At 36.8% G+C, this 15,615-nt stretch overlaps 1 protein-coding gene across 1 annotated transcript; it reads left to right on the top strand.

The window, feature by feature from the left end:
* The first annotated feature begins 2,092 nt into the window (after nt 1-2,092).
* On the top strand, nt 2,093-15,250 carry LOC117525634 (zinc finger protein 37-like). Its single transcript, XM_034187538.1, has 11 exons — nt 2,093-2,193; nt 3,954-4,530; nt 6,904-7,045; nt 8,196-8,233; nt 9,141-9,297; nt 9,386-9,460; nt 9,690-9,761; nt 10,054-10,140; nt 10,345-10,422; nt 11,458-11,700; nt 14,210-15,250. The coding sequence occupies exons 2-11, from the start codon at nt 4,303-4,305 to the stop codon at nt 14,992-14,994; spliced, it is 1,905 nt and encodes a 634-aa protein (XP_034043429.1). The 5' UTR covers nt 2,093-2,193; nt 3,954-4,302; the 3' UTR covers nt 14,995-15,250.
* The last annotated feature ends 365 nt before the right edge of the window (nt 15,251-15,615 follow it).

Here is a 15,615-nt window from a genome sequence, read left to right as displayed (position 1 = left end):
GGGGGGGGGTGACTAGGTTTTGAAATTAAGGGTGCATTTTTCTGCAATCTCAGGCAATTAAAGCATGTATTTTGGACAGATGGAACAGGTAATTGCTATAATTTTATTAACAAGTTGAGATGGATGATACATAAAAAAAAAATAATTCAGCTTCTAACATCAAATCTCACAATTTTGTTTTATAATCTGCATAATGGTCAGGTTCCACACTAACAACCAGGCAGGCAAGCAGACAGTTGGAAATAGCACATCATTATTTGGAGATATTATTGACACTTACATTTGTACATACGTTTTTGAAATTTACAATTTATATTTGCATTCTAAGTTCTAAAAACTGTTTGTTAAACATGTTTTGGATTTTATGTTTTTGTGTGATTTTAGGTTTGTTGTGTTAATACAGTATCTCAGAATGAAAGAAGAACTGTCAAGTTACACAGGTGAGGTTGTGCTTAAAAATATGACAGCAAACAAGGCAAAGTAAACAGTTTTTTAAGGCAAATTATGAAGGTAAAACCAAAAGTAGTCTAAGATGGCCAATTACCCTGGACCCCAGAGGGTTAAGTTTTTGGCTGGCAAGTTGTAACATAGCCATTTAATTTTTGGCACAGCTCCGCCAGTGTTTAGACTAGGGATGGGATGGACATATAAACATTTGCAACTCACTGAGGATGTTTTTGGCATTATTTACATAAATCACAAAGAAATTAAAACAGTATGATATTGTAGGTATCTGCAAAAAGGACATGAGTGAGGGAAGCTCTCAAATCAGTGCAACTATTCTGTCATCTCCCTCGAGGTGGCTGTAAATATTAATTTGAAGCAGAAACACAGTGTAACACTGTTAATATTTTATTATTGTGAACATTTTATTTTGGTATATTCCTGTGATAGTGACTGTTAATGTGATTGATAGGTTTGATGAACTGCCTGTTAGTTTTAGTGCAGCAGATAACAGAATATTTACAGAGGAATCCTTCAAATGGTGATAAAAGAAAGTCATCGAAATTGAAGTTGGATCTAAATTGGTTATTCATTTTTCATGTTTTGTGTGACTTTGACCTTGAAATTTGAACTGTGACCTTGAAAAGTGAATTTATTTATATTCTAGGACCTAATATACCACTTCAATAAATCAGATTTAAATACAGCATATTCATTTTTTGGGTCAGTTTTGAATCCCTAAAGAGGAGCAATATTGGCCAAATTGGAAGTTTCTATCACTTTTTGTGTGACCCTGACCTTGCAACTCGAGCTATGACCCTGAAAAATGAACTCACTCTATTCTAGGATTATCTGAACCATATGTCCAAATTTTATGATGATAGATGTAGAACTGTGTCTGTGAGACTGTTAACTAAACAACAAACAAACAAACTCAGGTGATCACATAGGTAATGAGTAACCATCAACACACACTCACACACACACACACACACCTTGTGTGCACTCCTTAGTATAACACATGTAAACCATCACTTTTACATCCAGTCTCATTTAGACAAATCAGGGGATGGATGCATGGATGCATCAACTCTGTAGAAGTTACAGGCTTCTGTGGCTGCAATTGAAGAAATTGTGCATAGTGCAGCCTTTGTATCTCAGCTTCCTAGTGGAGTGGGGCAGAGAAAACTTTTCTTTCAACAAACCAGATCGAATCTAGGCTTGCATCTTTGATGTGCCTTTGCTCCCAGACTTGACTTGCCAGCATGTTTTAGAAAAATAAGTACAAGGATGAAAGTCCAGCAAAATTTTATTCTGGTTTGTTTCATTGAGAGGTGATGTCATATCTGTAAAAACCTGTACTGGATTCAGTCACATCTCAGTTTATATTTGCATCTGTGTTATATATTCTAAATGCAATTATGACTCATTCAGGTAAACTCTTGCACCCTGTTTTCAAAGTCCACAAATTAAATTATGCAGTATTTCTTCTATTTCCTTTATTATTTTCTAACACGTTATTTTCTTTCAAATGATTAATGTTTATGTGATTAAAAAACATGCACACGTCAAATTTAGAAGGGTAATACTACTCTACGTCGACAGGGGGCGGTAATGGACCCACATTTCAGTTTGTGACGTCCCATTTTGGAAGCTAATATTTTTAGCTGCTGTCATGTTGTAAAACGTCTTATTCTGATTACTTGTGACAGCTTTCATTCCTGAAAACCAAATCGCACGATGTTTGAGGTAAAATACAGTTTATTGCTGGTCACTTTGCTGTTGACAGCGGTGCTACTCGATTTTGTCAACATTAGCTAGATGCTGCATTAGCTGCTGTTAACACCTAAATTACGTTTATGCTAGCTGCCGTTTCGACTGAGTTAAACAGTTCATGAATGTGCTGACAACAACGAATTTGGTTCACAACATCCTAACTTCATTTAGAGGTCAGATAACATTGAATAGTAGTATAGATGCGCTGTAGCTGTTAGCTAATTGGCTCAGTAATTCCAAACCACCCTCAGCACTAGAGCCAGAGATCATTGGCTTCTTCAGACTATGATGCTTATTTTTCCCAGTAGAGTTATAGTAATATGATTTTAATGTCTTTACACGTGGAGTCATGAAAAGAAAGATATTTCAATTGAAGATAAAGGCTTGGATAGACAAATTGTGAAACCCCCTTAAGCTTCTGTTAACAGAACCCTTCTCCAAAGAGGACAGCTGGTATCCCCCATCAGATCTTTGTGATGACGTAATGTGAAACCTGCTTCCTAACACTGGTCCTCAGGACACCCTTAACCTGCACGTTTTCCATTTCTCCCTACTCTGCTATTAAGTTGATTAGCTTATTCGGGTGTCTGTTAGGTCTCGATTGGGTAAGCACACCTGAATGAGATAATCCACTTGTGGCAAAGCAGGAAAATGTCCAGGTTAGCAGGACCTTTGGACCAGGGTTGGGAACCTCTTCAGATGGGCATACGCGGTAGGATGACATGATTGCGAAAGTGCTTTATCAATGTAACCAGATAACCACCACCATGGTGATGACGATCACAAGGACACGCTGCTCCCGGCAGCGGCACACTGCTGAACGTGCACTGTGGACCTTTCTGACGACACACAGCAGGTTGCTTATCAATATAATGCCTTATCAACGTCAGCAGCGTGCATAATCAATATAATGCCACATAGTGCAGAATAATTGCAGAACATCTGTTCTGTGCGCTGCAGTAGAGGAGGATGACATGAGCAGTGCAGCAGGCTGTGGTCCAGAGTGAGAAAAAAACATGTTTTACTCAATGTATTGTAAGCACTACTATGTGTGCACAAGTTCAGTTTGTTTACATTGTTTGTTCGATTAATTCGTTGCTGAACATACAAGAACACACTCAGTTGAGAGTGACACTGAGTGACAAACATTCTGTTGTCTGCATCTGGATAATAACAAACAGGGAAATGCATTTATTGACTACAGAAAACATTTTGTTTAAATGTGAATGGAGAGGTAGCAATGGCTTACTTTCTATGCACTGCAAAAATGACTTAAATATTTTTCCTCATGCACACAAACTATTCAAACTGGGGTCTTATTCTGTATATTATACGTGTGCAATAGCATTGCACACGTACAATATATAGAATAATGCCTTGTAAAGTTTTTGTCTTTTTATTTTGTCCTGTGTCTGGCTGGCCATACCGTTGCTTAATTTGAACACTATGAACAGCTAGAAGCTGGGAATTCTCTTAATTATTATATTTGTTTTTCCCAATTTCAAATCAATGTTTAAATTCCAGAATCAATATGAGTCAAATTAATTTGCTTCATTTTAGTACAGTTTTTAAGTTATCCTGCGTCTTAAAAACAAATTAATAAATAGACGGGTGAAAACACGACTTACTTGGCCAAAGTAATAATTTGGGCTTAGTTTAATTACTAGCAATTACCAATAATAATTTATTAATGTTTTGTTGTAATGTTTTTTGTTCTGTGATGTTTAACACAGGTGAGGGTTTCTGATCTGACATAGAAGAACAATGCAACTTCACAGGAGCTTGTCATCTACGCGAAACGTGGGAAAAAGCGTTTCATCCCAGGTGGGGTAAAGAGGAATCTGAGATTTTGTTGCACTGAGGGAGTCTGTGACTTTGGATGTAAGAGGTGTAATCTTCAGACCAAAATGCCACAGCTGCTGTGATGGGTCTCATGGCTGCGCAGAGAAGCTCACATCCACATGAACTCTGCTGAGGAGCCTGACCTTTCCTGTGTTTGTTGAAGGAGGAATGGACATGCAAAAAAAAAAAAATCCTTTCTCCATTTAAGAATGTGATAAATTCCTCGAACACAGCAGGACCATGAAAGCCTGGACGAGAACACAAGCAGGGGTTAAGTTGCAGCACTACAGTACACCACTTCATGGAACAAACGTGTGTGACAGCGGATCTGACAAAGCTGACTTATCATCCAATCTACAGATTTATACTCGAGATGAAAACCTCGATGAGAAACAAAGCATATCTTTTCCAGTGGAATCAGAATTGCATCATAATGACAAATCCGAAGCAACACCACCTTGGCAGTCTGTATGTAAAAATGCTTTGTTTTTCACAAAGAAAATGTGTACTACAGGAAAGAACAATATGAAAATCTCAATCATTTATGACAGAATTCATAAAAAAAACCACTATATACCATTCAGTTATGGGTTTATTTATTTATTTATTTATTTTACAGGGATGATAAATTTAAGCATTGTTACATTTAATTAAAAGATGCATCCGATGCAAACTGTACAGGATGCCCTGCCATAGCTAATTTTGCAGTCCTTGTCCTTGGTTAGGCTTTTAAGGGATAAAGTGAGCATAATCTTAAATTGACAGTGAAAGGAAATGGTTATTGCCTTTGTTGTGCTTGTGTCCATGCATGAACTGAATATTTCTATTGTTATATGTCAAAATATTCCCTTTCTCTTTATCTAGACTATAATATTGTAATAAATTTTAAACCCGTACTGTTACTGCACAATATGTAATAGTCTAATAATATATACTACTTTTGCTGTTAGTCTTCTCTTTTGAAGTATTAGCAGTGAAAATTATTCACACATATTAAAGGGGATTGCATTTGCAAATTTTTCACAGAGAAATTGTGCTTAGGGTACCAAAATGGCGAGAAGAAGCCCTGCTCTGGTGTCATTATGTTGTCTAATTTGTAGTTGTTTTAATTTTTTTAACGTCATTTGTCTTGTATGATTTTTATGGCATTCTGTTTGCTTGATTTGCTGTCAGTAAATCAAGCAAACAGGCAGCCTGGTGGCTTAATGGTTAGTACTGCCGCTTCACAGCAAGAAGACCGTAGGATCGCTTCCCACCCTTTCTGTGTGGAGTTTGCATGCTCTCCCCATGTCTGTGTGGGTTTCTCCGGTCACACTGGTTTCCTCTCATAATCAAAAACATGCTTATTTAGGGTCTGCTCCTTCTCTGCCCCTGATCAGGGCAGGGTCTCTTCATGTGGAGGTGATCCTCCAGCGCCGTATTGTGGCTGCCCACTGCTCCTAGTGATTGGATGGTGTCTAACTGTAATTGCTTTGGTTAAATGCAGAGGACAAAGTTCGTTGTTTGTATGTACAATGACAACTAGAGCACCGCGCTTATAGTGCGCACACCTCTGCCAACACTAGTTTCCAGTTTCGCAAATTTTTACCTTGGAAAAAATTTTCAAGGTCAAAGTCCTGTTAGAAGTGACTTTTCATAAATTAAAATAGATGTGATCAAATGTCAGGAGTATGTATTTAGTTCATGCACTTGAAGCAAAATTTTTTTGTAATGTCAGATTTTTTCTTTTTACTTTTTTGTTTCTGAATTCCTTTTCAGATCATGTTCACAGATCATTGGTTATCTCTGCTATGTACAATTTGCCATTGCTTTTTGGCAGTTGGTTTCCGACTGATAACTGGAAGACAAACAAACAGGGATAAAATTGGAACCTCCATCCAATTTTGGTGGTGCTGGTAAATCCATAACAGAAAAATGAGAGTGATTGAGGCACTTTTGATTGAGATATAATGGAAAATGTACACCAGATGGGCTTTTCAATATTAAATTCAAATGTCTACAAAATCCACATTTCAGATCAGATCCAGATCAGACTTTGTCAGGTGATAGTGAGCGCCATTCTGCACCTTCCTTTCAAATATGAGAGTGACTGGGGCACATTTGTTTAAGATATAATGAAAATATATATTAAATGGGGTTTTCAGTGTTAAATTTAAATGGCACAAAATATGTAATCCAGATCAAACTTTATCAGTCGATAAAGGATACTATCCTACATAACGCTGTGAAATATGAAGGAAATTTGATCTTTTTTGACAGTTATGAATTTTTGAAAATTCATTTGATGCTAAAGGATAGGGATTTTTCCTCTATTTTTTTCTGACTTTGACTTATGACCTTGAGAATTGAATCAGTTCCTGCCTGTGGGGATATAAATCCTCTGTAAAAATGTCATAACAATATATGAAAATTTGTGGGTTCCAGGCTGTTCACAAAGAGGGGTGAAAACATAACCTCCGTCCAACTTTGTTGGTGGACGTAATACAGGAAATATTATAATTTAACATATCACTTGGTGTGTTTACTTTTGTTTTTCTGCTTTATAGTTTATAGACTTGTAAATTGTCATAAAGAATAATATGAATCATAAAATATTATTGTAATGACAAATTAATTTTAGTCAGGTAAAGAAGACTGATGTTTAGTCTGCTGATTATTTGATGTTTAAAGGATGAATGGAAGTAACAATGGAGAACTTTAAGATTAATTTCTTTGTGTTTAAACATTGAGTTGATCTAAGTTTTCTGCAAACAAATATTGTAATTTTAGTGACACTAAAGATGCAGACAGTTGCTGATGTCAGTTATTTTTTTTACATTATTGTGTGTGTTCTGTGATTAGAATTCTGCTGAATCCAAGCCCGAGATCTCTCATGGCGTCAAGATGGAATCCATGAAGGTGAAAGAGCAAACACTCCATGTGACAGTCAAGCTGCAAGAGGAGGAACAAGAGGAAAAAATCAGCAGTTTAATCAGCTCTGATGGTGAGGTGGTTGAATGGGATGCTCATAACTACACATCAACTGCAAGTCATGTATCAGACGTGTTTATTCAAAGGACAGTTTTTGTTGTTTCTTTAAATCGTGTGACTTCATATGATTAGGAATATTTTAACAGCAGCAGCACTCAGTGATGGAAGAAATACAAATGTAGATCTTCAGCAACTTCACTTTCACTCCACTGTGTCTTTAACATTTAGATTTTTAGATTGTAAATTTTTGTCTATAATTAAGAACTGCATGGTGTTGCTGGTGACATGTAACTGCAGTGCTGCAACCAGTCATAATTTTTTGTTTGTTTGTTTTTACTTGTACCCCCTGACCAATTACTGCCGTTGATTGCTGTGAGTTCCACCACTGTAGACCCAGATTCAGAAAAACTTTTTTTTTCTGCAGCAAGTATGGGAAAAAAAAAAAAATCTCTGATGCATAGTAATTTTGGCTGCATCCCTTCTAGTGAAAGCACATAGTGCCTGATTCAGTCAGATACTACTGCCGGGAATATTAAAGACCCCAGTGTTAATAAAGCAATAATTAACCAAATCACCAAAATTTAATGACTTTACAAAATATATCAAAGTATACAGATCACATCAAAATTTTACAAAAACCCTCTGTCATTTTGTCTGTTTTTGCTTGGGGTCACTACTGCAGATCCAGGATGCACCTTAATTTGTCACAAATTTTCCATGGGATGCCTTTCCTGATGCCACTCCAGATGTACAAGTAGAATACAGGCACCAGGGACCTAAAGAGACAGCAGCAGCTCTTTAGCAAATATAAAAAAAAATAGGGGAAATATAGCACATTTTCTGGTAATTGCAAACAAATATTGATAAAATTTCAAAATAAGACCTTTCGTAATCTTTTTAAAAATGTGTAAAGTCCCCTTTTTTGTTGTTGAATCATTTGTTCATGTTCTCATTTTCATGTATTCAGAATGACGTCAGTATTTTTCTAGTTAGTAATTATTTGTTTAATATGCTCATTTAAAATTGGTTTTTACAGTTTAACAGCAGTTTCTCTCTTTCACTCACTCTCTCTCACATACACACACACACACACACACACAATGTAATCTCTGATTACTTCACATCTTGATTCTTTTTGTTGTTGTTGTTTTTTTGTGCTGCAGGCGACCCTGCTGGTTCTGATAACGCTGCTGGCTCCCAGGTAATCATGGCAAGTTATTTAGTTTAACCTTACACATGAGTGTAATATTAATGTTCTGTTTTGGAGGAATATTAAATCAAAATCATAGCAGCTACATGTGTCTTGAAATGGACGTCTGTGGTCCTAAGCAGTCAGACTAACATAGTTTAATTTTCAATTTGAATTTATTTTCATTTATATAGCGCCAAATCACAACAGAGTTGCCTCAAAGCGCTTCACACAAGTAAGGCCTAACCTTGCCAACCCCCAGAGCAACAGTGGTAAGGAAAAACTCCCTCTGAGGAAGAAACTTCAAGCAGACCAGACTCAAAGGGGTGACCCTCTGCTTGGGCCATGCTACAAACATAAATTACAGAACAATTCACGGACGAATATACAAGAAATGCTATTGGCGCACAGGACAGGAGGATTGCCAACACGAATACAACTCCCATCTCTGGATGGAGCTGCACCTTAAACAGAGTTTAGATTTTAGTTTTAAATATTAACTTTAACTTGAAAATCCAGCCTCATTTTGAGATTTTTAATCAGGTAATCTGATTGTAAGATACTATGAGGTGACACTGCTTCCTGCTTCAGACACAGAAAGCACTGTGTTCAGAGCTGAGGATGAGTTAATAACATAAATTTGTTACTTTGTTGTTATACAGACAGACCTTTGCAGTTTTTAATTTAAAATGTTTTTACTCTGTCTGGGGGTTGCAAAAATGAAATGATAAAAATATAGGTGATGAAAATGTATGTGAAGTAAACTGAGTGATAATTTATTAATTTATCAAGTGATATGATTAATTTAAAACAAATTTGATTTTAAAATGTGGTAAGTAGATACATTTTCATCACCTCCATTTTTAAAAAAATTTTAACTTGTTTTTCTTCCACCATTAATCATTAATGTGAATCTCAGGTGAATGTGTCATTGTCTCAGGGACAAGATCACAACCAGAGGGATCGCAGCAGTCCCACACTCTTCATGGAGGTCGTGTCTGATGGAGAAGGAGAGAGAAAAGACGACGAGAAAGAGAGCATCGTAAAGATAGCGATGGTTTCACCCCTGCGCTCAGGTAAATACATGTTAGACGTGATGTGACTGGCTGTAACTGGTGCAGATGACACTGTTCTTAATTGCTGTTGTTGCATCTATTTTGGCAGGAAAAAGACTTAGAAGACAGGTGAAGGTTCCACATGTGACTGTGGTGTCACAGGAAGATGTTCCTGCTGGTCCTGGTCAGTAAACTAAGATTTAAATAATTTAGAAGAATAGTGTAGTACAGTTTATATTCAGGTATTGATTTTGGATATTTGCAATGCTATTACAAGGTCTCAGTAATTTTTTAGAACATATATTGCAGTAAAAGATTTTTTCTTGCATCTGTCATTTAAAATATAAGTAGTTTATCCTCTGTTTTCTGTATTCATCTGATTTTACTTTTTGCTCTTCTCCTTGGGATCAAAGTCAAGAGAAGGGGCAGAAGAAAGATTTTGCGTACTCCAGTGCTGTCTGAAAACCAACAGGAAGAACCCAGAGGTGAGTCATCATGTTGATTTATTAATCAACGATTTTGCCCGACACCTTATTTTTTGGAAGTGGTGGATTCAGGTATCGGCGAAAAACAACAAACCTATTTTTAGGAAATGTTTCAAATGACTGGAATTGAAGTCATTCAGTTTTTATGCGGGTTGACATAAAGGAGCACAATTAAGGACATTTTGACAATTAGTTCTATGCATTTTAAGATGAAGTGTTTTGGGCCTTGTTGGATGATTTCAATGTAATGAATGCTGTTTTAGTTTTAATTCTTACACATCTTTTCTTATAGCATTAAGACGCACCCAAAGAACCAGGTCTGTACCAACCACAGCAGAAACAAATGCATCAAACTACAAAACTGCCTGTCAAGATACTGGTAAGACACAAATAAATAATAATTAAGAAATTAATAGATAAAATGGTTGTTGATGTGATTTCTGGAGACTCTTTTTTTTGTTGTTGTTGTTCTTGTTTGTTCCCAGTGTGCAGATAGATGATAGCAAGTAGTATGCTGTATTTAGTAGTTGTTGCATTAATATTAAATGGTTGTGCTTGGACGTGTCAAACTGTCTCCATACAGCAAAGCAATCTTGCAGAACCAGAAGAGATGCCAAACCCCCTGATGGAGGAGAAAGCACAGCTGTTTCAACTGCTTCTGGTAACAGGAAAAATAAATAAATAAAGATGCTCACAACTGTATAACTTGCTTGATAACTTTATTTGCTGCAATCAAATCTGAATCTTTCAGAGAGCAACTCCTTATGAAAAATGATGAACTGAAGCATCTTTGCCACTGAGCTGAGATGAGCTTTAAGTTCTTACACGTGATCAAGATTTTTGTTTTTTTGGTCTGGCTGTTGCAGGCTGATCAGTATCTACACACCACACCACACTCAAGTGTAATATGGTACACAATCAAAACCTAGATCAATGTTCCTTGACTTTGCAAAAGGTCAGGTGCGATAAGTTGCTGGATTATGATTTGGATTATGGTCCACCATCTACTGGGCATGGTGATCCATTGGTGATGGTATGGCTCAGGAGATTAATTCTGTTCTTGTGCAAAGACACTGTTGACTCCTGCAGATCTGCGGTTTCTGCAGAAATGCCCAGTTTATGAACTCTCACCACAGATTTGTTGTAGCATTTGCTCACAATCTAGATGAAGTCCTCCCAATTGCTGTCTGCTCAGATTTAATCTGGCTAGGCCTCAAGATCAGATCACACCCTGTGGAGTGATAGTTTGTAAAACCAAGGTGCATAAACAAACCATTTTGACTATGTAGAGTAGCTGAGGAGAAAAAGGTGATGTCATGTTCCACAGACATGTATCAAGGACGTGTAGGTCATCCTTAGTGCAGACAACAGTCATATAGAGGTCATCAAGGTGGTTTGGTTTCATGTCATCCTAGATATTCCATTGTTTATGTTATATTTACAGTGGTTGGCAGAGATTACCACATGAGCTAACCTGATGATAACTGAAAAGCATTGTGACAAATTTCCATCCTGCTCAGTGAGAATTATTGCTTATGTGAGATTATAAACTGTGAGATGTTTCCGTTTGAAAAATGTTAAGACCATATCTGGTAGCAAAGTTGGGTGTGTGTGGGGTGGAGGGATTTATTATTTAATTGTTTTGAACCATATTTATGAACATAACCTTGTAATTAATTTCTGCTTCCCTGCACAGTGAAGAAGCGTGCTGGCCGAAAGGCAACTTTTATACCAATAGAAATACCCCCTGAGCTCTTGAATAAGCCCAAAGAGAAGATTGACTACCACTGTTCAGTGTGTGGAAAAGAATTCCCACATGCGTACAAGCTGGAGCGGCATGAACTGATCCACACGGGAGAGAAACCTTACCGCTGTTCCATCTGTGGCAGGGGATTCAACCAGAAAGGAAATCTCAAAACACACTTCAAGGTTCACTATGGTGAGGACCCCAGCTGTCAGAAACTCAGCTGAAATCTTAAAAAGGCAGCTTTGTTATGCTTATTAAAATCAAATCAACAGGTTTTTGATTTTGTGTTATTTTCTATTACTGAAAAGGGGAGCAAAATGGTGAGTTAACTTTAAAAGTCAAATTCTGGCGGCTTTTTATATTGTGTTGCAAGCTGCTGCCAGACTCTTACATGGCATCATTATTGTACAGAATGTTATAGATGTAATTCATGCAAATACAGTTAAAAAAGATTCTTTGGTTGTACACACAGTATTTTTCCTCAATGTGCCTTTAACTGCATTTTCATTGCAACATGCACTATCCTTACATCAAAAAAGAAAAAAAAATCTACTTTTGTTATATTGTTTGCATAAATGAATCTGTATGGTGTAGCCATAAAGAAAAGAAATTTAAATTGAACCAGATATTTAAATTGAACTAGCTATGGAGTATGATTTGTTGGTAACCTTTAGCAGTATTTTTTTTTTTTTTTTTTTTTTTTTTAGCAGATTAGCTTTTCAGACAACTTTGAAAACCATTAGGGTGCTCAATTGCAGTGCCTTCCAAAATTATTCACCTCCTTGGCCTTTTACACATTTTAATTTGTTTATACCATTTGCCAAACTTGGCAACAGCTTTTTCCCACAAGCTGTCAGACTACTTAACTCACTCGAGAACATTCCATGATCACGATAACCCCTGCATCCACAAAGACCCACTGACTGTTAAAATAATTTAAACTCAATGTCTGTACAATGCTCTTTATATGCACAAGAACATATAAGTTTACTTTCATATGTATCTCCATGCTGCTATTCTACATTTTGCACCTTTTTATTATTGCATCTCAAGGTCAAGGTTACTTTATTTGTACCAAAAGGTAAATTTGGTTTGGCAGTGAGTCACTCCATTCCTAACAATCACATAACACATAAATACTGATAAAAAAATACCATAAATACAATAAAAATAAAAATATAAAAATACAATGAGCAGTGCAAGTACAGGCCAATAGCATGGCACCCAGAAGAAAGTCACAAAGCGTGTGCCATCTCAATGCAAAGTAATATACCTCTTAATTGACAACACTACTGGCGCACTGTGAATATTCTGTAAAATGTAATGTATGCCTGCTGTCTATGTTGTTTATTTGCTTATTTGTTGATGTCTGTGTGCACTACTGTTTTATGTTCTGTGCTGTGTGTTAAATTAATACTTTAGGGAAACACAATTTTGATCTTCTGTGTAATTACTGTTACATAGTCTGACTGACAGTAAGGTTCAGTTTAACTTTGACATTTTGAACACAAAAACTAATTAAGGCTTCTCCATATTAAAATTTCTAAAATTCTTGTTAAAATTAAACTGAAAGCAAATCTCAACAAATTAATATAAATTAAATACAAAAACATCAAAGCCAAGATGATGGGTTACATAAGTAATACACTCTTCTGTATAGCAAAAGTAAATCATCATTTTTACAGGGGGTTTACTTGAAACAAGTCAGTGGTTGGATATGTATATTTTCACGTTATTGAATATGTCAGACTTTACATCAGTTATTAATAAACAAACAGTATGGTACTCTGGTAAATCTGTGTGGAGCACAGTTGTCAAAAAACTGAGTGACTGTTCAAAAAGGAGACTGCTGAGGGAAGCCACCAAGACACTAGCTTAAACTAAAATTAGTTTCACTAACTTAAAGTTTGGTAACATAAAAACAAAGTTGGAATAAAGTTTAACATTCAAAAACGCATGTAAACCCTATATTTTTGCAAATTTGTTCCTGTTTGAGCATATACACTAGTCCAGTAAGTGATAATACACTGAAGGTTAAAAGCATCACATCGAGGAAATGGAGGAGCAGGAAGTCAACCCTGAGTAAATGCATTAGTTTCCTACACACACACACATATATATATATATAAAATATAATACGTGGTATATACATGGTTATTTTAGAGATGTTGCCTGCCTGGGTGGTTTCCTTCCAAGACCAAAGATGGTTCTGTGGTGTCATAGACACTCCCTGATTTTATTTGGCTTGACTTGATTTCTTATTTGTTTCATACTGTGAACTAACTGTATGCTGAATGGAAAGCACTGTTTAATTTGACTTTTAACTGAATTACTTGTATTCAGCTTGATCATTTTTGTGATCTTGTTATGCTCAACCTTATTGGATCCTCCATATTTCAACATATTCAAATTTCAGCTGTTTTCAGGGTTTTAGAACCAACAACCAGCCCAAGCTAAATTCATATAGTAGAAGTGAGCAATAGCTTCAGCAAAATAGATGATTGGTTTATCAGTTTAGCTTTTTCACATTTACATTCTTATAGTTAGTGGATTAGCGGTTTACAAAGATAATTTATAGGTTAGTTGTTGTCACCACTGTTTGTGGCTGTGCTGTCATTTGAAAACTTGTAAACAGTGGGTTATGGTTAGTACAGTTAAATTAGTAGAGCGTAAAATACTATTTGTTTCTGTCTTTTTGCAGGGCGAAAAGGTGTTGAAGATTGGGACAGAGAGATGAATCCCATAGCTTCACGTCTGTCGGAGTACTTGAAATCACTGCCAGGGGAGTCAAAGATTAGGTCGTCTCTCCATTGCCCAGAATGTGGGAAAGACTGCGAAAGTGTACTGGCTTTACGAGAACACTCCATTACTACACATCCACAGACGACCCCTAAATCAGACACAGTCAAGGACAATTCATCACAGCTTCATTTCTGCCACCACTGTGGCATTCAGGTAAATGACAAAAAACATCTGGAGAAACATATGAAAAGCCACCAAAAGGAGAAACCATACTCCTGCCCCGACTGCGGTAAGTGCTTCATCAACGAGAGCTACATACAAGTTCACCAGCGTATCCACACTGGAGAGAAACCTTTCCTCTGCTCCCACTGTGGTAAAGGCTTTCATACGGCTTCTGCTCTAAAACTGCATGAGATGCAGCACTCTGGGGAGAGACCATTTGCATGTACCATCTGCGGAAAGAGCTTTCGGATAAACTCGTACCTCACAGCACATTATCTTACCCACATTAAAGAAAGACCTTACATTTGTAGGGTCTGTGGGAAAGGCTATTCTCGAGCTGAGGAGTTAAAGGTTCACCAGAGGCTTCACACTGGGGAGAGACCATACCAGTGTGCCGTGTGTGGGAAGAGCTTCATTTATAGGCAGGGTCTGAGACAGCATCAGGGCACGCACGCTGGACGGCGCATAGGGCCAACCAGACAGCTTGGACGACCGAAACAACAGCCGAGACTGGAGATCTAACAGTTCTTCCACATGCAGTTGTCTCCTGGTATCTCATCCTCACACACACAGCAGAGACATTTACATTGTACAAACATTTCTGTGACCACATTACTTTGCCAAGAACATGTCGTACCTGTAATTTGTATCTGAGATATAATCACTCCTGTCCAGTATCCTGTCTGTACAATTTGAGTGCCTTTGTATCCTGCATGCCACATAACGATCATGTTTAACGCACAAATCGTTGTTCAGAAAATAAAGAAATTTCATTTTTCAAATTTGTTCATGTATATTTAGATTTGTAACAGTGAGACCTGTGTTTCCCCAATTAGCCATGTCATCATTCTTGCCACTAATTTTTATTTATTTATTTATTTATTTATTTTTTGGTGGGGGGGGCATATAAATCACATTTACGATATTATTTATTTGGATTTTTTTTATATATATATATGTTTTATATATATGTTTTGGATTGTGTATCTCCCCCTAAATTGCCCATCTTTGGGGCAACTAACCGATGGAAAATTTGCACCAATAAATGGAAATGATCAGACAAAATACCTGCAGTGTAACAATCATACAGAGCGTGAAAGTTGTAATTTTATTAACAAATGCATGTACAGAGGATAATGTCAT

Source organism: Thalassophryne amazonica, chromosome 15 (assembly GCF_902500255.1).
Source record: "Thalassophryne amazonica chromosome 15, fThaAma1.1, whole genome shotgun sequence".
In the NCBI taxonomy this organism is placed as follows: Eukaryota; Metazoa; Chordata; class Actinopteri; order Batrachoidiformes; family Batrachoididae; genus Thalassophryne; species Thalassophryne amazonica.
Note: the sequence above shows the minus strand (reverse complement) of the source record. Positions and strands in the feature narration are given on the sequence as shown.

What these genes read in the sequence shown, in the direction of transcription:
- LOC117525634 (XM_034187538.1), top strand. Translation starts at nt 4,303, where the DNA reads ATGAAAGCCTGGACGAGAACACAAGCAGGGGTTAAGTTGCAGCACTAC. An exon ending in AGATGTTCCTGCTGGTCCTG is followed by an intron (nt 9,461 to 9,689) that starts GTCAGTAAACTA and finishes TTGGGATCAAAG; the next exon opens with TCAAGAGAAGGGGCAGAAGA. An exon ending in CCAACAGGAAGAACCCAGAG is followed by an intron (nt 9,762 to 10,053) that starts GTGAGTCATCAT and finishes CTTTTCTTATAG; the next exon opens with CATTAAGACGCACCCAAAGA.